The sequence below is a fragment of the Haliotis rubra genome, unplaced genomic scaffold (assembly GCF_003918875.1).
Source record: "Haliotis rubra isolate DU_JTF1 unplaced genomic scaffold, ASM391887v1 Scf229, whole genome shotgun sequence".
In the NCBI taxonomy this organism is placed as follows: Eukaryota; Metazoa; Mollusca; class Gastropoda; order Lepetellida; family Haliotidae; genus Haliotis; species Haliotis rubra.
The window spans coordinates 1,227,470-1,247,991 of NW_025766325.1; the positions used below are offsets into that span (position 1 = coordinate 1,227,470).

General features: G+C 41.4%; 1 protein-coding gene across 1 annotated transcript in view; it reads left to right on the forward strand.

Moving 5' to 3' along the window:
- The window catches only part of LOC124277855 (hepatocyte growth factor receptor-like), a 33,331-nt gene extending 13,257 nt beyond the window's left edge, over nucleotides 1–20,074 (forward strand). The window contains exons 5-16 of the mRNA XM_046713570.1: nucleotides 249–385; nucleotides 1,085–1,252; nucleotides 2,138–2,231; nucleotides 5,090–5,290; nucleotides 7,733–7,873; nucleotides 8,725–8,938; nucleotides 12,183–12,320; nucleotides 13,377–13,466; nucleotides 14,685–14,866; nucleotides 17,128–17,237; nucleotides 18,147–18,306; nucleotides 19,934–20,074. Of these exons, the coding sequence (XP_046569526.1) occupies nucleotides 249–385; nucleotides 1,085–1,252; nucleotides 2,138–2,231; nucleotides 5,090–5,290; nucleotides 7,733–7,873; nucleotides 8,725–8,938; nucleotides 12,183–12,320; nucleotides 13,377–13,466; nucleotides 14,685–14,866; nucleotides 17,128–17,237; nucleotides 18,147–18,306; nucleotides 19,934–20,074 (1,776 nt within the window). The remainder of the gene's footprint in view (nucleotides 1–248; nucleotides 386–1,084; nucleotides 1,253–2,137; nucleotides 2,232–5,089; nucleotides 5,291–7,732; nucleotides 7,874–8,724; nucleotides 8,939–12,182; nucleotides 12,321–13,376; nucleotides 13,467–14,684; nucleotides 14,867–17,127; nucleotides 17,238–18,146; nucleotides 18,307–19,933) is intronic.
- The last annotated feature ends 448 nt before the right edge of the window (nucleotides 20,075–20,522 follow it).

Genomic DNA, 20,522 nt, shown 5'->3' on the forward strand with positions numbered 1-20,522 from the left:
ACGCTTCATTCTGCATTCCGTACATCACAGTCTGGCTTCACATTTTCCTTTAGCTTCATCGGAGTAGAAGAAGCCGGGGCATGAACAGAAGATGTGACGACGTATAATAACCCAGACAACACAATGGTCTGTAAAACGTGAATACATCAAAATGTTTATGACTGAACATACAAATCTATTTCCCTTCCTGATTTGAATGACGTACAAGTAAACGTCTACTGGTGCTAGCTGTCTCCGTCTCCTTTCAGACATGGTATCCACAGAAGGGCCCGAAATCTGGGGGAACAGTCATCACGTTCGAGGGATGCGGCTTCAATACCACAGACAGTCGATATGAGCAAATAAAAGTAGCTTGCAGCAAGTGTAATAAGCTAGAGAACAATAGGTAAAACCGCTTTATAGTCGTAGGCGAAATGCCAGAAAAGTGCCGATCTTTCAGGATCTCTCAGCAGCAGTAAAAGCTGTGTAACCTGCTGTATAACCAGCTGTATAACCAGCTGTATAACCTGCTGTGTAACCTGCTGTATAACCTGCTGTGTAACCTGCTGTGTAACCTGCTGTATAACCAGCTGTATAACCTGCTGTATAACCTGCTGTGTAACCAGCTGTGTAACCTGCTGTGTAACCTGCTGTATAACCTGCTGTGTAACCTGCTGTATAACCTGCTGTGTAACCTGCTGTGTAACCTGCTGTGTAATCTGCTGTATAACCTGCTGTGTAACCTGCTGTGTAACCTGCTGTGTAACCTGCTGTGTAACCTGCTGTATAATCTGCTGTATAACCTGCTGTATAACCTGCTGTGTAACCTGCTGTGTAACCTGCTGTGTAACCAGCTGTATAATCTGCTGTGTAACCAGCTGTGTAACCTGCTGTGTAACCAGCTGTATAACCTGCTGTGTAACCTGCTGTGTAACCTGCTGTGTAACCAGCTGTGTAACCTGCTGTATAACCTGCTGTGTAACCTGCTGTGTAACCTGCTGTGTAACCTGTGAATGACTCTATTTGACTAATACAATATATGATTCGGAAATGATTCTGTTGTGACAAACATCGAGGACTATTCATATCCACATTTTCATTTCAGTTCCACCACAATGCAATGTAAAGTAGAGAAATTAAATTGCGGTGACAATACGAATGTCCAAACAGGTGTTGTCACGAAGGTCGAGTTTCCTGACTGTACACTTGGAAATTTTACAATCAAGCCAGACCCAAACATCGCAGATGTCTTCCCGAAATCATCCATACAAAGGTATGTATATTCATATCACAATATCGACACTTATGCATATACTTTTACTTGACATCTGAGATTAAAGATTCGTTATTCCACGCTATTCAATGTGTCATGAATGCATGCACCCAGTGTATTGAAATAGATATAAATTGAGTGAGTGACTTTGGTTTAAAGCCGTGTTTAGCATATTCCAGCAATATCACGGCTGGGGACATCACAAATGGGCTTCACATATTGTACCCATTTGGGGAATCGAACCCGGGTTTTCGGCGTGACTCCACCATCCCATGTTGGTTATTAAAGGTTTTTGGAAGGAAGAGGAGAGGAGAAACTGTATGCGTGCGTGTGTGCGTATGTGCACTCTTTCAGAGACAGAGTTCTAAATCGGGTGAACAATCAGTCTGACTGCCCATCGAAAAAACAATTCCAGGAGCACAGCGCAAAACATTCCATTTTTAATGGAATCCTTACATGCATATGTACTGACTGGATCGGATGGTCAGGCTCACTGACTTGGTTGACACGTCATCGGATCCCAATTGCGCAAATCAATGCTTATGCTGCTGATCACTGGATTGCCTGATCCAGAACTCGAATATTTACAGACCGCCGCCATATAGCTGAAATATTGCTGTGTGCGGCATAAAACTAAACTCACTCACATGCATATGTGCTTCTTAACCTATCCATTATAATATGTTTATGTAAGAAGTCTAAATGTATAAATAAAAGGGTTAGATGTCAGAATGAATATATCTGGCCGTGTTTACACCAATATATCAGTGGTATTTTAGACTAGGGGTAGGTCTCCCTCGTCTCTTGTGGTATTGACGATGATACCATATTTGTTGTCTGGGTCGTAGCAAGGACTTTGGTTGATAACTACAGTATGCTTTGCAGTGGGGGCCTTACAATCACAGTCGTTGGGAAAAACTTTGACGTGATACAACAGCCGCGGATTGCAATAACTGTACTGAACAAGACAGAAAATGGGGTAAGTAATGTCATTTTATTGTACTCATGTTTGTGCGAGTCTGCGTGTGCAGAAGTAGGTGCGTGAGTGAGTTTCTATACAACTCGGTGAGTGCGTGCACGCATGGTGTGTGTGTGTGTGTATGTGCGTGTGTGTGTGTGTGTGTGTGTGTGTGTGTGTGTGTGAGTGTGGCAATGGAATCATCTGTCATCTATCCGTTTACATATGTGTGTCAGTAAGTAACCATGTGTTCATCTGCCTCAGTGTATATACATATGTATGCCAGTATGTAACCATGTGTTCATCTGTCACAGTGTATATACATATGTGTGTCAGTATGTAACCATGTCTTCATCTGCCACAGTGTATATACATATGTATCCCAGTATGTAGCCATGTGTTCATCTGTCACGGTGTATATACGTATGTGTGTCAGTATATAACCATTTGTTCATCTGCCACTGTGGATATACATATGTGTGTCAGTATATAACCATGTGTTCATCTGTCACTGTGTATATACATATCTGTGTCAGTAAGTAACCAGTTGTTCATCTGTCAATGTGTATATACATATGTGTGTCAGTATGTAACCATGTGTTCATCTGTCACTGTGTATATACATATCTGTGTCAGTATATAACCATCTGTTCATCTGTCACTGTGTATATACATATGTGTGTCAGTATATAACCATGTGTTCATATGTCACCGTGTATATACATATGTGTGTCAGTATGTAACCATGTGTTCATCTGCCACAGTGTATATACATATGTGTGTCAGTATGTAACCATGTGTTCATCTGTCACTCTGTATGTCCATATGTGTGTCAGCATGTAATCATGTCTTCACCTGTTACTGTGTATATACATATGTGTCAGAGTATGTGATCACCTGTCACTGTGTATATACATATGTGTGTCAGTAAGTAACCATGTGTTCATCTGTCACTGTGTATATACATATGTGTGTCAGTATGTAACCATCTGTTCATCTGTCACTGTGTATATACATATGTGTGTTAGTATGTAACCATGTGTTCATCAGTCACTGAGTATATACATATGTGTGTCAGTATGTAACCATGTGTTCATCTGCCACAGTGTATATACATATATGTGTCAGTATGTAACCATGTGTTCATCTGTCACTGTGTATATACATATTTGTGTCAGTATGTAACCATGTGTTCACCTGTCCTTGTGTATATACATATGTGTGTCAGTATGAAACCATGTGTTCACATGTCACTGTGTAAATACATATGTGTGTCAGTATGTAACCATGTGTTCACCTGTCACTGTGTATATACATATGTGTTACAGTATGTAACCATGTGTTCATCTGTCACTGTGTATATACATATGTGTGTCAGTATGTAACCATCTGTTCATCTGTCACTGTGTATATACATATGTGTGTTAGTATGTAACCATGTGTTCATCAGTCACTGAGTATATACATATGTGTGTCAGTATGTAACCATGTGTTCATCTGCCACAGTGTATATACATATATGTGTCAGTATGTAACCATGTGTTCATCTGTCACTGTGTATATACATATTTGTGTCAGTATGTAACCATGTGTTCACCTGTCCTTGTGTATATACATATGTGTGTCAGTATGAAACCATGTGTTCACATGTCACTGTGTAAATACATATGTGTGTCAGTATGTAACCATGTGTTCACCTGTCACTGTGTATATACATATGTGTGACAGTATGTAACCATGTGTTCATCTGTCACTGTGTATATACATATTTGTGTCAGTATGTAACCATGTGTTCACCTGTCACAGTGTATATACATATGTGTGTCAGTATAAAATCATGTGTTCACCTGTCACTGTGTATATACATAAATGTGTCAGTATGAAACTTTGTGTTCACCTGTCACTGTGTATATACATATTTGTGTCAGTATGTAACCATGTGTTCACCTGTCACAGTGTATATACATATGTGTGTCAGTATAAAATCATGTGTTCACCTGTCACTGTGTATATACATAAATGTGTCAGTATGAAACTTTGTGTTCACCTGTCACTGTGTATATACATATGTGTGTCAGTATATAACCACGTGTTCATCTGTCACTGTGTATATACATACACGTGTCAGTATATAACCATGTGTTCACCTGTCACTGTGTATATACATATGTGTGTCAGTATGAAACCATGTGTTCATCTGTCTCTGTGTATATACATATGTGTGTCAGTATGTAACCATGTGTTCATCTGTCACTGTGTATATACATACATGTGTCAGTATATAACCATGTGTTCACCTGTCACTGTGTATATACATATGTGTGTCAGTATGAAACCATGTGTTCATCTGTCACTGTGTATATACATGCATGTGTCAGTATATAACCATGTGTTCACCTGTCACTGTGTATATACATATGTGTGTCAGTATGTAACCATGTGTTCACCTGTCACTCTGTATATACATATGTGTGTCAGTATGTAACCATGTGTTCATCTGTCGCTTAGTGCATACATATGTGTATCAGTATGTAACCATGTGTTCATCTGTCGCTGTGTATATACATATGTGTGTCAGTATGTAACCATGTGTTCTTCTGTGACTGTGTATATACATATGTGTCTGCATGTTACCATGTGTTCATCTGTCACAGTGTATATACATGTCTGTGTCAGTATGAAGCCATGTGTTCATCTCTAACTGTGTATATACATATGTGTGTGTCAGTATGTTACCATGTATTCATCTCTAACTGTGTATGTACATATGTTTCATTGTGTAATTCTGAGCTTAGCTGTCACTGTCTGTATAGATATGTGTGTCACTATGTAACATATCGCTCCCTACACAGATATAGATTAGGGTGTGTTTGTTTTAGAACTGTGCCACAAATGGAACTACTGGTAAAGTCCTTTGTGAGACGCCATTCTTCCCACTGGAAAAGCAAAATGAAACAACAGGCACCCTCCGTGTTATAATGGACGCGGTGACACGTGATTTCAACTTCACCATTTATCCAGACCCAGTTTTACCAACACTGGGGGGTAAGCTCTTCCAAGGAAGTAAATTAAACATTCATGTAAGTATGATATAGAGAATATACGCTAGTTAAACATACCAATATGTGGGATATGGACCATGTACTCTAGATAAACATACCAGTATGTGGTATATTGACAATGCACACTAGATAAACATACCAATATGTCTTATATGGACAATACACACTACGATATACATAGTTACCAATATGCGTGACATGGACAATATACACTGGATAAACATAGCTATCAATATGTGTGATATGGACAATATAGTCTAGATGAACATAGCTACCGATATGTCTGATATGAAGAATGTACACTGAATAAACATATCAGTATGTGTGATATGGACAATATACACTAGATAAACATACTGATATGTGTGATATGGACAATATACACTAGATAAACATACTGATATGTGTGATATGGACAATATACACTAGATAAACATACTGATATGTGTGATATGGACAATATACACTGGATATACATACTGATATGTGTGATATGCACAAAATACACTTAACTAAATAAACATACTGATATGTGTGATATGGACAATATACACTGGATATACATACTGATATGTGTGATATGGACAGTATACACTAAACTAAGTATGTATGTGTGATATGGACAATATACACTGGATATACATACTGATATGTGTGATATGCACAAAATACACTAAACTAAATAAACATACTGATATGTGTGATATGGACAATATACACTAGATAAACATACTGATATGTGTGATATGCACAAAATACACTAAACTAAATAAACATACTGATATGTGTGATATGGACAATATAGTCTAGATGAACATAGCTACCGATATGTCTGATATGAAGAATGTACACTGAATAAACATATCAGTATGTGTGATATGGACAATATACACTAGATAAACATACAGATATGTGTGATATGGACAATATACACTAGATAAACATACTGATATGTGTGATATGGACAATATGGACTAGATAAACATACTGATATGTGTGATATGGACAATATACACTGGATATACATACTGATATGTGTGTGATATGCACAAAATACACTAAACTAAATAAACATACTGATATGTGTGATATGCACAATATACACTGGATAAACATACTGATATGTGTGATATGGACAGTATACACTAAACTAGATAAACATACTGATATCTCTGATATGGACAATATACACTAGATAAACATACTGATATGTGTGATATGGACAATATACTGTAAATATTATTATATTCCGCGCAGGTTTTATTTTCGCACTTTTCGCGCAAAACATTTTTATACACCGCGAATAAACCTGTCAGTCATTCAGTCTAGCCACGCTCGCCCCTGAGTTGTTACCATATCAAGTTTGAAGACAGAAATCTACGTGAATCTTAAAATGACGACTGATAGTAGCATAAAGAATCATACTTAACTGTCGCTGTAATGGATTTCGCAAAACATAGTAGACTGAATAAACATACTGATATGTGTGATATGTGTGATATGGACAATATACACTGCATAAACATACTGATATGTGTGACATGCACAATATACACTAAACTAGATAAACATACTGATATGTGTGATATGGACAATATACACTGAATAAACATACTGATATGTGTAATATGCACGATATACACTAAACTAGATAAACATACAGATATGTGTGATATGGACAATATACACTAGATAAACATACTAGTGTGGGCTCTGTATGACAGTACAACACATATACAGTGCATAAACATATTGATATGTGTGATATCGACAATATACACTAGATAAACATACTGATATGTGTGATATGGACAATATATACTGGAGAAACATACTTATATGTGTGATATGGACAATATACACTGTATAAACATACTGATATGTGTGATATCGACAATATACACTAAACTAGATAAACATACTGATATGTGTGATATCGACAATATACACCGGATAAACATACTGATATGTGTGATATGCACAATATACACTAAACTAGATAAACATACTGATATGTGTGATATGGACAATATACACTAGATAAACATACTAGTGTGGGTTCTGTATGACAGTACAACACATATACAGTGGATAAACATACTGATATGTGTGATATGGACAATGTACAATGAATAAACATACTGATATGTGTGATATGGACAATATATACTGGAGAAACATACTTATATGTGTGATGTTGACAATATACACTGAATAAACATACTGATATGTGTGATATGCACAATATACACTAAACTAGATAAACATACTGATATGTGTGATATGGACAATATAAACTAGATCGCTACTATTCCACATATACACTCTCTGGATTCAATCTTTTTACAACCAATGTGAATAATATGAGAGAGTTTGTAAAATTTAGGCTTTTTAATCAAGGCTAGTTGATATTGTTATTTTACTAGGAAGCATTTTTTGTAATGTGGCAATTTTGATCAGGCTAAGCTCGATGGCGTCAACGAAACAGATGTTCGAGTCGAAATTGGCCGCAGCAACTGTACTGATGTTCATTTCAATGGCACGCTGATCTCTTGTATGCCAGATTGGACGGTTCGAGAAAAGACGCGACAGAATATCACGGTACAGTATAAGACCATTGCAGTATTTTACACAATCCCCGAACATGTAAATAAGTGAGTCAACAGATGACCATTGACGATCAGTAACGGGGGAAGAGGAAACAGACTGGAAAGACACCAGCTCCTGCTTGTAGCTAAGAATACACTTGTGTTTGATTTAACAGAGTAAGTGAGAGAGCTTAGTTTTATGCCGCTGCTAGCAATATTCCAGCAATATCACTACGGGGGACACCCGAAATGGGCTTCACGCATTGTGCCCATGTGGGGAATCGAAACCGGGTCGGTGTGACGAGCGAACGTTTTAACCACTAGGCTACCCCACCGCCCCCTATAATGACGTATTCATGTGGAGACAGAAACATCATATCTACATGTGTGTCGACTCGTGAAGATCCGGGCTAGAATTGGTTGTAAGCAACCCATGTCTTACGGGATCGGGTGTTCGGGTTCGCTGACTTGGTTGACACATGTCATCGTATACTGCTCATGATGTTGATCATTGGGTTGTCTGGTCCAGATTCGATTATATACACACCGTCTCCATGTAATCTGACGTACAAAAGAAAGAACACACCTGATGCTTTGGTAAAATGTTTTCCCCAAAACAGCGTAATATTTAGAAAAGTGTTTTGATTGCGACTCACAAGTCACAAACATTGTGTTCGTGTTGCAATAATACCATAGATATCGTACCCAATTGGAACATTGCAAGCCAAATATTTACGTTGTTTTTAATAGTCTCAAAACAGCAGGTGTGCAGTTTCTTTTGTACATCAGTATACATTGCTGAGTGAGGAGTGAAACAACAAAAGAGCGTGTGTGTTTTTCATTCTTTCATTCTGTACATTCCAGGTTAAAGTAGGCAGAAATCTTACCCTGGATGCAGGCTATGTTGTGTTTGTAATTCACGGGCCGCCATCTAATCACGACGTTATCATCGGGAGCGTGGTAACACTCGCTATCATTATCATCATTGTTGTCGCCGGAGCAGCCGTCTGTGTCAAGGAGTACAAGTCTGCTCTGCATTCTCGTCTGCAATCAGAGTTGACATCAACTACAGCAGATGGTAAGAATTATTTATTTAACTTGAGCGATTGACACATTGTATCGAGTTGCAACGCTGCTTTCAAAGATATCCGAGGTAAAGGTGTAAAGACGTGTAAAGACGTGACGTGTCGGAAGACGTTTCGGCAGATGCGACGTGACAGAAGACGTTTCGGTAAATGTGACTGACAGAAGACGTTTCGGTAGATGTGACGTGACAGAAGACGCTTCGGTAAATGTGACGTGACAGAAGACGTTTCGGTAGATGTGACGTGACGGAAGATGTTTGGGTAGATGCGACGTGACAGACTTCATAAACTTAGTATTGACATTTGTTTACCTGAAATAATTCGGGAACGTATGGCATAAGTCAAAATAGTGAATTGCATCGACGTTAAACCCCATTTCACCTCACCTCACCTCACCTCACCTCACCTCACCATTTAAGGCGTGTCCCCTTCATGTCCCTGTGATTGTCAGTTTTATACTAGAATCAATGTTTTGGGTCAAAGACCTGCGTTACTTCGGGCTTTCGTGCTATGATATCATATAAATACTATTCAAAGTGACGCTAGAAACCAATCACTCATTCAAATATTACTCAAGAAACAACTGAAACTCTATAATGTCTTAGCGTCGTCGGAAGACGACGTTTCGGTAAACGTGTCGGTAGCCGTGCTTGTCACAAGACGTGTCGGTAGACGTGACGTGATAGAAGACGTGTGGGTAGACGTGACGTGTCAGAAGACATGTCAAAAGACGTGTCTGTAGACGTAAAGTCTTGGAAGACTTTAAGAAAGATTGACGTGTCAGAAGACGTGTCGGTAGACGTGACGTGTCAAACGACGTGTCGGTAGACGTAAAGTCTTAGAAGACTTTTAGAAAGACTGACGTGTCAGAAGACATGTCGGTAGACGTAAAGTCTTAGAAGACTTTTAGAAAGACAGACGTGTCAGAAGACGTGTCGGTAGACGTGACGTGTCAGAAGACGTGTCAAAAGACGTGTCAGTAGACGTAAAGTCTTAGAAGACTTTTAGAAAGACTGACGTGTCAGAAGACTCTGAGGGAGACATGACGTGTCAGAAGACGTTCGGCACAGGTTTCAAAAGATGACATGACGTGCCAAAAGACGTGTTGGTAGTCGTGACGTGTCGGACGACGTTTCTGTAAACGTGTCGGTAGATGTGACGTGTCAAAAGACGTGTCGGAAGATGCGTCGGTAAACATGCATCGCTTTGCCTAAATTCTCGACCACAAGTAATGTATTGACATATAAAGTATAATAGATATACTCTGACAGGCGTCTTTGCTTTTTATAACTGTAATACCACTGGCATTAGTAACTGTGCATTATTTGATGTTATGCCAATTAATGTAAAACGATAATAACATGATTTGTGGTGTTTTCCTTAACCGCTGTTTAAGTGTTGGTGGGATGATATCGAAACCTGTATGGTTTGACAATACTCATCGTGACACGCCCTTGAATAGATGTGTTGTCAAAAGTCAATTCACAAATTCAGTATCATGTGTGTCCACCATTGGCGTTGATGCAGTCTTGACAATGACGACGCACAGACGACACTAAGCGATTGAAGAAAGCTTGGGAATGTTGTTCCATGTCTGGGCCAACGCTCGTCTCAATTCAGCTACGTCAATGGTTGGTTCTCGGCTTGAAGTGAACGTCTCTCCAGATCATCCCAAGCGTGTTCGATAGGGAACAGGTCCTGAGGAACAGTTGGCCAGGAGAGTGCCGGAATGATCTGCTGTCTCGGGAAATCTGTCACAACACGATCGACATGTGGACGGGCATTATCTTGCTGAAGCGTGAAGTTACGTCTCTGTCTTTGTATGAACGGCTACACGTGAGGCCCAATGATCTCATCCCTTTATCGCAGACCTGTCAGATTGTCAATGCCAATGACAAGTTGTGTCCGACCATGAGATTTGATGGTCCCCATACCATAACGTTATCGCCACAAAACTGTCGACGTTGAAGAACGCACGCGTCTGCATACCGTTCACCTCGCCGTCAGTACACCCTTGCCCTGCCATCTGAGCTATCCAGAATAAATCTCGACTCGTCAGTGAACAAAACACTATCCCAATCTTGAATCCTGTACCGTAGATGCTGTCTGTACCGGGCAAGACGTGCCTGTCGGTGACGTTAGAGCAACACTGAACGTATTGCAAACCGGATGTTGTGCTCCGTTAGTCGGTTCCGTACAGTCCTGGAACTGATTGGATGTAAGTCAGAAATGGTCCGAGCAGTCAAACTAGCAGTCTGGAATCGATTATATTCCTTAGATGAGGAAGTCGAATGTGGTTGTCTTGCTGATGTGATATCACGCGTGAATGGCCGGTCCAAGGCAAATCTCTCGTGTGCCCATTATGTTGAAAATGTCTCCGTAGAGATGAGATCATGTTTCGATGGACACCAATATTCTGTCCACTTCATTTTTGGCCAATCCAGTCTCCAGCATACTCCCGGCCCGGAGGCGCTGATTTTCTGCAAGCCGTGGCATGACCATTCTCTTCCCACAGAGGTTACTTGTCATATCTTCCTACCAACCTCTGTTCTAATACGGCCAAATTTCTCGGTTCTCGTAAAATCCCCTAGCGGCAAAAGATCGCAACACGAATTATCTCCCTTCTTTCTATCCAATCAGAACACGTGTTACATCGACTTAGATTCAACTTGACTAACACAAGCAAATGTGGGGCCACAAATATTCCCCATCTGCCGGGGAATTGTGTTGATGTTACACACAAGACGTTTAATGGCTACCTTGTCCGTTGTCAACGAGGGCGATGGAGACGCCACTGATCCGCCATAACATGACTGAGTTCTGTCTAGAAGAAATGTTTGCGCATCGCGCAGGGGAAGAAGTTTAGTTTTTCTCGAAGCATACGGAAATTACCGAGGCCTTGCGATTGATCACTTTTGAAACAACGTCGCTGATTGCACAACTAAATCTGATTACCTCCAATCACGAGTCTGGAATGCTCACACCATGAAAGGGCCGTATTAGAACAGAGGTTACGTAGGAAGATATGACAGGAGTAACCTCTGTGGGAAGAGAATGTGGCATGACGTGCGCGCAGTTAAGGTCGAAATTCGACAGCATTCAGAGGCAAATTTCATGCAAAGTGCTTTGCTACATGCTTATTTCGGGTTATTTTCATAACTTTTATAACTTTTGTTTTATACAATTTTATGTTACAGTTACTTTCTGCCATTAGTAAATGTACTTGTTTTGTTCAAGACAGAGTACTGAATACCTACTTCCTGCTGGAACCCAGGGTCAAGGAGACACTGTCACCGGAACTGATGCAACGTATTGAGCAGAACAAGGTCATCGTGCCCTTTTCAAGGCTGCAACTTCGAGCTACGATAGGTTCAGGTAGTGCTAACTTTCTGCTTCCATCTGTATTTAGTGTGATTTTAAGTGGCATAATGCAAATCCATCAGGACACAGGTGGAGGAATGACAAAACAACCACCAGACATTTTTATCAAAGATTTATTTAATCGAGTTTGTTTATTCTTCAGTTCATGAGCGAGTGAGTGAGTTTTGTTTTACGCCGCAATCAGCAATATTCCAGCTATATGGCGGCGGTCTGTAAATAATCGAGTCTGGACCAGACATACCAGTGATCAACAGCATGAGCATCGATCTGCGCAATTGGGAAACGATGACATGTGTCAACCAAGTCAGCGAGCCTGACCACCCATTGCCGTGAGTTGCCTCTTACGACAAGCATGGGTTGGTGAAGATCAATGATAACCCGGATATTCACGGGTCTCATCAGGTTCATTCTCTTCCCGCAGAGGTTACTCCTGTCATATCTTCCTACGTAACCTCTGTTCTAATACGGCCCTTTCATGGTGTGAGCATTCCAGACTCGTGATTGGAGGTAATCAGATTTAGTTGTGCAATCAGCGACGTTGTTTCAAAAGTGATCAATCGCAAGGCCTCGGTAATTTCCGTATGCTTCGAGAAAAACTAAACTTCTTCCCCTGCGCGATACGCAAACGTTTCTTCTAGACAGAACTCAGTCATGTTATGGCGGATCAGTGGCGTCTCCATCGCCCTCGTTGACAACGGACAAGGTAGCCATTAAACGTCTTGTGTGTAACATCAACACAATTCCCCGGCAGATGGGGAATATTTGTGGCCCCACATTTGCTTGTGTTAGTCAAGTTGAATCTAAGTCTCTGTAACGCGTGTTCTGATTGGATAGAAAGAAGGGAGATAATTCGTGTTGCGATCTTTTGCCGCTAGGGGATTTTACGAGAACCGAGAAATTTGGCCGTATTAGAACAGAGGTTGGTAGGAAGATATGACAAGTAACCTCTGTGGGAAGAGAACGCATCAGGTTATGAAAGCAGATATAATCTAGTATGCCAACGGAATGATAGAAGGTGTATCTATAAAAATTTGACTTCTGTCATTGCAGGCAACTTCGGGTGTGTGTACGAAGGTTTGTTGTACGCAGAAGATGATCATGAAGATGGGGGTGAGAAAGTCGCTATCAAAACAATGCAGGGTGAGGCCGGTTCTTCTTACTCTTCTTTAATAACTCTTGTATGAGTGAGTGAGATTTGGTTTTACGTCGCTTTTAACAATTTTCCAGGAATATGACTGCGGGGTACACGACAAATGGGTTTCTCACATTGTACCCATGTGGTGAATTGAACCCGGCCCTTCAGCGTGACGAGCGGACGCTTAACCACTAGGCTAACCAAATCTAATATGTAGTACCTCTGTCTATTTACACTAATCACCGAGTGCATGAGTGAGTGACTGAGTGAGTGAGTGAGTGGGTTTTGGTTTTACACCGCTTTTAGCAATATACCAGCAATATCACAGCGGACGCCAGAAATTGGCTTCACACATTGTATTCATATAGGAAGTCGAACCCGGGTTTTCAGCGTGTCGATCGAACTGGTCTACCCCCGACGCCCCAAATAGATGTGTAATATTCTTCATACATTATCCTGAAGAAATTTCAACTCTTTTAGCCCGAAACAGATTGTCATGCCACATCTTCCTATACATCCTTAACAATCTCCAGGGTATACGTTGCGATAAATCTTCACTAGTATCCTGGATGCATTTATGGCTCGGCCCGATAATTGTATTACCTCCCTTTGCTGGCTCCGCATTCTCACAGCAGCCAATCAGCTAAGCCGCCGTTACAACCAAGTGTTGCAAGTGTCAACAAAGATAGCGGTCGCAGCCTCGAAAGTTTGTTCGCAGTTCGACTCAGATTTTGGGGGAAATCATACAGACAAATTGACAGGTCTGAAACCTTAAAATATATGCAAGAACTCTTTCTACCACTTTCAGAGTACCTCTGCAACAATTCTGTTGCCAAGCTTAATCGGTTAGATAAAAGAAGCGAAAGTGAGTTGTGATTGGTACGCCCAACTTCCCAGCGTAGACACCTGATTGGATAAAAAGCCAGCCAAGGGAGGTAATAAAATCATAGGGCCGAGACGTAGATGCATCCAGATTTACCGAACGTGTATCCTGGAGATAATCGAGGATGCTTCCTCTACGACCTCTGCAGTTGCAGTCAGTACTGTAGTCATGACACGCTGATGGCTCATGATGGTAGTCATGTTGATCAGTTTGATTTTGATCATTTGTTCCACAAACAAGTTGAAAAACATAATCTGTCCTTCTAGCTTACGGAAGATGACATATCCTGTTAGTTGGGAGTCTTGATAACTGCCATGATAAAGCCACATATGTATTCCAGATAACAGCCAGAATATGGATCTTGCTAGCTTTGTGGAGGAAGCACTGGTCATGAAGGGCTTTGACCATGAGAATGTCCTGAGGCTGTTGGGGATCTCTGTGAACCAAAGTCAACAGCCCATGGTGATTCTCCCCTTCATGGCCAATGGGGATCTCATGTCGTTCGTCTCAAAAGACGAGAAGGTAAGGTCAATAATCGAATTATTGAAGGACTTTTCACAGACAAAGTATGTTCCTGTTCTTTAATAAGTGTTACTCAATCACGTCCACTTTATATGGTTGCCGTGCAGCGTGTCTCATCTGGGCCTTATAACATCAAGACTGTGAGGACCAACGTAGCCTAATTATATCAAGATGGAGAGGCTGACTGGGCCTCTTGATATTACGAGAGTACGGCAACTGGGCCTCTTGGTATAACGGGTGCAGGGCAACTGGGCCTCTTGGTATTACGAGTGTATGACAACCGGGCCTCTTGGTATTACGAGAGTAGGGCAACTGGGCCTCTTGATATTACGAGAGTAGGGCAACTGGGCCTCATGGTATTACGGGTGTAGGGCAACCAGGCCTCTTGGTATTACAAGTGTTTATGACAACTGGACATTTTGGTATTACGAGTGTAAACCAACCGGGCATCTTGGTATTACGAGTGAAGGACAACCGGGCCTCTTGGTATTACGAGTGTATGACAACTGGGCCTCATGGTATTACGAGTGCAGGGCAACTGGGCCTCTTGGTATTACGAGAGTAGGGCAACTGGGCCTCTTGGTATTACTGGTGTATGACAACTGGGCCTCTTGGTATTACGAGTGCAGGGCAACTGGGCCTCTTGGTATTACGAGAGTAGGGCAACTGGGCCTCTTGGTATTACGGGTGTGACAACTGGACCTCTTGGTATTACGAGTGCAGGGCAACTGGGCCTCTTGGTATTACGAGAGTAGGGCAACTGGGCCTCTTGGTATTACGGGTGTGACAACTGGACCTCTTGGTATTACGAGTGCAGGGCAACTGGGCCTCTTGGTATTACGAGAGTAGGGCAACTGGGCCTCTTGATGTTAAGACTTGCTGCGTGTCTCAATTGGGTCTAATGACATTAAAACTGTGTTGTCCAATGTAGCCTCATTATATCAAGATGGAAAGACTGACTAGGCCTTGTGAGATTAAGACGAGTGTATACCAACAGGCCCCCTTGATACCAAGACGAGTGCATACTAACAGGTGCCCTTGATACCAAGACGAGGTTAGACCAACAGTGCCCCTTGATACCAAGACGAGGTTAGACCAACAGATCCCTTGATACCAAGACGAGGTTACCAACAGGTCCCCTTGATACCAAGACGAGGTTAGACCAACAGGTCCCCTTGATACCAAGACGAGGTTAGACCAACAGGTCCCCTTGATACCAAGACGAGGTTACCAACAGGTTCCCTTGATACCAAGACGAGGTTAGACCAACAGGTCCCCTTGATACCAAGACGAGGTTAGACCCCTTGATACCAAGACGAGGTTAGACCAACAGGTCCCCTTGATACCAAGACGAGGTTAGACCAACAGGTCCCCTTGATACCAAGACGAGGTTACCAACAGGCCCCCTTGATACGAAGACGAGGTGAGACCAACAGGTCCCCTTGATACCAAGACGAGGTTAGACCAACAGGTCCTCTTGATACCAAGACGAGGATAGACCAGCAGGTCCCCTTGATACCAAGACAAGGTTAGACCCCTTGATACCAAGACGAGGTTAGACCAACAGGTCCCCTTGATATTCAGACGAGTATGGACAAACAGGTCCTCTTGTGATTACGAGTGTAGACCTAAAGTAATAGGACCTGTATTTTACTGAGAAAGTGTAACTCCAAATATCTTACGACTGTTGAACACTATATATGTATATCCCCATAGCGTAGGTAGTTTGTCATGATCAACATCGGAAGTGTTTCACAGAGCTACAGATAACGTTTTGGGTCATTGAGTTATGTACTCGCTTGTGGTCATGTCAATTGGGTATCCTAATTTTCCTTTGAGTAACCAAATAAATTGTACCAACCTCACTCAAACTCAATTGGGTATTTTGTCATTTCCATTAATTGTTAAAAGATAATAAAGTTTAAATGTTAGTGTTTGTTATTTATATTTGATCTGTAATGAGAAACGATAACAGAGACTGCAAGTTGCCAAGTTCATGTCCTGAAATAGAACCTCTCAATACCTCAGTTATTGTGTTTCTCCACCGGTACGCAAGCTAAGATTTGACACTTTTGTGTGTACGCGTGTAACATCACATCTATTGTGTATTTACAAAATTTCAAGCATACTTGTACGCAATAGACTTAATAGGAATTGAGTTTTCGCATAAATATTTGCGTAATTTACGCAGATACGCAGCTTCTCTGTACCTTTGTTAATTTCATGATGTTTTTAACCTAAGTGCCTTATTGTCCTTGCAGGAGGTGCGGGTGTTCGACATCCTGAGATGGGGTGTGGATATTGCCGAGGGCATGAACTACCTGTCATCTCTTAAACTGGTTCATAGGGACTTGGCGGCCAGGAATTGTATGTGAGTTGCTTTAAAATACGCCAATATCAGAAAGACAATGCAATCTATACTGAACAGCAAAAGAAACGCAAGTCTATCATGTATCTATAACTCGGACTCATCAAACAGTATTTTTGTTGGGACTCTATTTGTTGTTTAACAACGAACTCCAATAGTCCAGCTATATGTCCGAGGGCTGTTAATTATCGAGACTGGACCAGACAATCCAGTGATCAACATCATGAGTATCAATCTACGCAACTGGAATACGATGACATGTGTCATCCAGCATGAAGTAGGTATCACATTACATTAACATTAAATGATAATGTATTATCATAACATATCAAATGCCTCACTATTATATTGTAGACCGTTGTATCACATATGAACTTCCTCACTGATACATTGTATAACGTAGGTATCACATATGAACTCCCTCACTATTCCATTGTATAACGTAGGTATCACATATGAACTCCCTCACTGATACATTGTATAACGTAGGTATCACATATGAACTCCCTCACTGGTACATTGTATAACGATATGATTAAAAGTATTAATTATCAAAAGTTGTGACACCATTTTATTGAATATCCCCTACTTTTCGTTAATAATAGGAGCAGTGGGGTAGCCCAGTGGTTAGAGCGTCCGCTCGTCACGCTGAAGACCAAGGTTCGATTCCCCACATGTGTACAATGAGTGAAGCCCATTTCTTGTGTCCCCAGCCGTGAAATTGCTGGAATATTGCTAAAAGCGGCGTAAAACCATACTCACTCAATCTGGTGTTCCCCGCCGTGATATTGCTCGAATATTGATAAAAGCGTCTTAAATCTAAACACACTCCCCTAGTCGTTAAGAGTATATAACCTGTGCATCAGGTTACCTATGTATCATAGAAGGTTTGTATCGCCCTATATCCCCCAGGCTTGATGACAACCTGCGCGTGAAGGTGGCAGACTTTGGATTGTGCAGAGACATCTACGAGAAAGGTTACTACACCAGCGACAACAAGAAGAAGCTGCCAATCCGCTGGATGGCGCCAGAGAGCATGGAGAGAGGAAGCTACAGCTCCAAGTCTGACGTGGTAGGTACTGGCCGCTGTTATTTTGAGTCACAAACAGGGTACTGATATGGACAATATAGAGTCAACTGTGAGACAAGGTGTAGACAAATTAGTTTCTGATTAGGGCAGTATAGAGAGGTTTCTGATTAGCACGTTTGAGAGAGGCAACTCCATGTCCTGTGAGACCAAGTGTGGACAAACTAGTCTCTGATTGTGACAATATAGAGAGGTAACTCCATGTCCTGTGAGACCAAGTCTGGACAAACTAGTCTCTGATTCTTACAATATAGAGAGGCAACTCCATGTCCTGTGAGACCAATCGTGGACAAACTAGTCTCTGATTATGACAATATAGAGAGGCAACTCCATGTCCTGTGAGACCAGGTGTGGACAAACTAGTTTCTGATTAGCACGTATAGAGAGGCAACTCCATGTTCTGTGAGACCAAGTATGAACAAACTGGTCTCTGATTATGACATTATAGAGAGGCAACTCCATGTCCTGTTAGACCAGGTGTGGACAAACTAGTCTCTGATTGTGACAATATAGAGAGGCAACTCCATGTCCTGTGAGACCAGGTGTGGACAAACTGGTCTCTGATTGCGACAATATAGAGAGGCAACTCCATGTCCTGTGAGACCAGGTGTGGACAAACTAGTCTCTGATTGTGACAATATAGAGAGGCAACTCCATGTCTGACATCGTAGGTACTGGACGCTGTTATTATGTGTCGACAAACAGGCATCTGACAATATAGAGAGTTTCCTTATTTGTACAGACCTCTGTGGCCTCGCTGCCCAGATTGGTCACTGTGGACATTTGACTTTGCATTTACAAACGTTATGACATCACAGTCAGCGGCGGAACAAACATGACGTCATATAGACTGTGTTTAGAAACAATATTTATGCGTAGGCAATTGTTATTCAGACCATGTGGGTTTACTCTAGTTTAAAAATACATTCTTCAATTGTCACTATTCAACTGATATTTCACTAACCTCTGATGTAATACAGGTAATATATGTAAGGAACACACGCAATTTTTGTTTGTCTGTTTTACGCCGCAGTCATCAATATTCCAGCTGTATGACGGCGATCTGGAAATAGTCTGGACCAGACAAATCCAGTGATCAACAACATGAGCCCCGATCTACGCAAATGGGATACGATGACATGTGGCAACCAAGTCAGCGAGGCTGACCACCCGATCCCGTTAGTCACATCTTACAACAAGTATTTATTGCTGAAAACCAATTCGAACCCTGGCTCGCTAGCTTAGCTGACACATGTCATAAGTGATGGTCATGCTACTTGAGCCATGGTACCCGTGAAGGTCCGGGTTACATTTGGTCTTCAACCCATGCTTGTCGTAAGGGGCGACTAACGGGATCGGGTGGTCAGGCTCGCTGGCTTGGTTGACACAGGTCATCGTACACGATTTGGGTAGATCGCTGTTCATGCTATTAATCACAGGACTGTCTGATCGAGACTCGATTATTTACAGACCGCCGCCATATAGCTGGAATATTGCTGAGTGTGGCGTAAAACTGAAGTCACTCACTCACTTGGGTATACCAGGAGGCACCAGTATCTGGCATCTGCATCACAGCAATGGCGTTCATCAATTCACAAATGTTCCCTTGCAGTGGTCCCTGGGGGTGGTTCTGTGGGAGATGCTGACACGTGGTGCCACGCCCTACCCAGGGGTGGAAGTTTGGGACATTGCGCGCTATCTGCAGTATGGACGACGCCTCCAACAGCCGTGGTTCTGCAGTAATGAACTGTAAGTAGCCCAAGTGTATCACATACATTCTAGGTACTATACACGGTCAGGGCTACAGATAACGTTCTGGGTCATTGAGTTATGTACTCGCTTGTGGTCATGTCAATTGGGTATCCTAATTTTCTTTTAAGTAACCAAATAAATTGTACCAACCTCACTCAAACTCAATTGGGTATTTTGTCATTTTCCATTAATTGTTAAAATATAATAAAATTTAAACGTTAGTGTTTGTTATTTATATTTCATCTGTAATATGAGAAACGATAAGAGAGACTGCAAATTGCCAAGTTCATGTCCTGAAACAGAACCTCTCGGTATACCTCAGTTATTTTATCTATCCACCGGTACGCAAGCCAAGATTTTACACTTTTGTGTGTACGCATGTAGCATCACATCTGTTGAGTATTTACAAAATTTCAAGCATACTCGTACGCAATAATCTTAATAGGAAT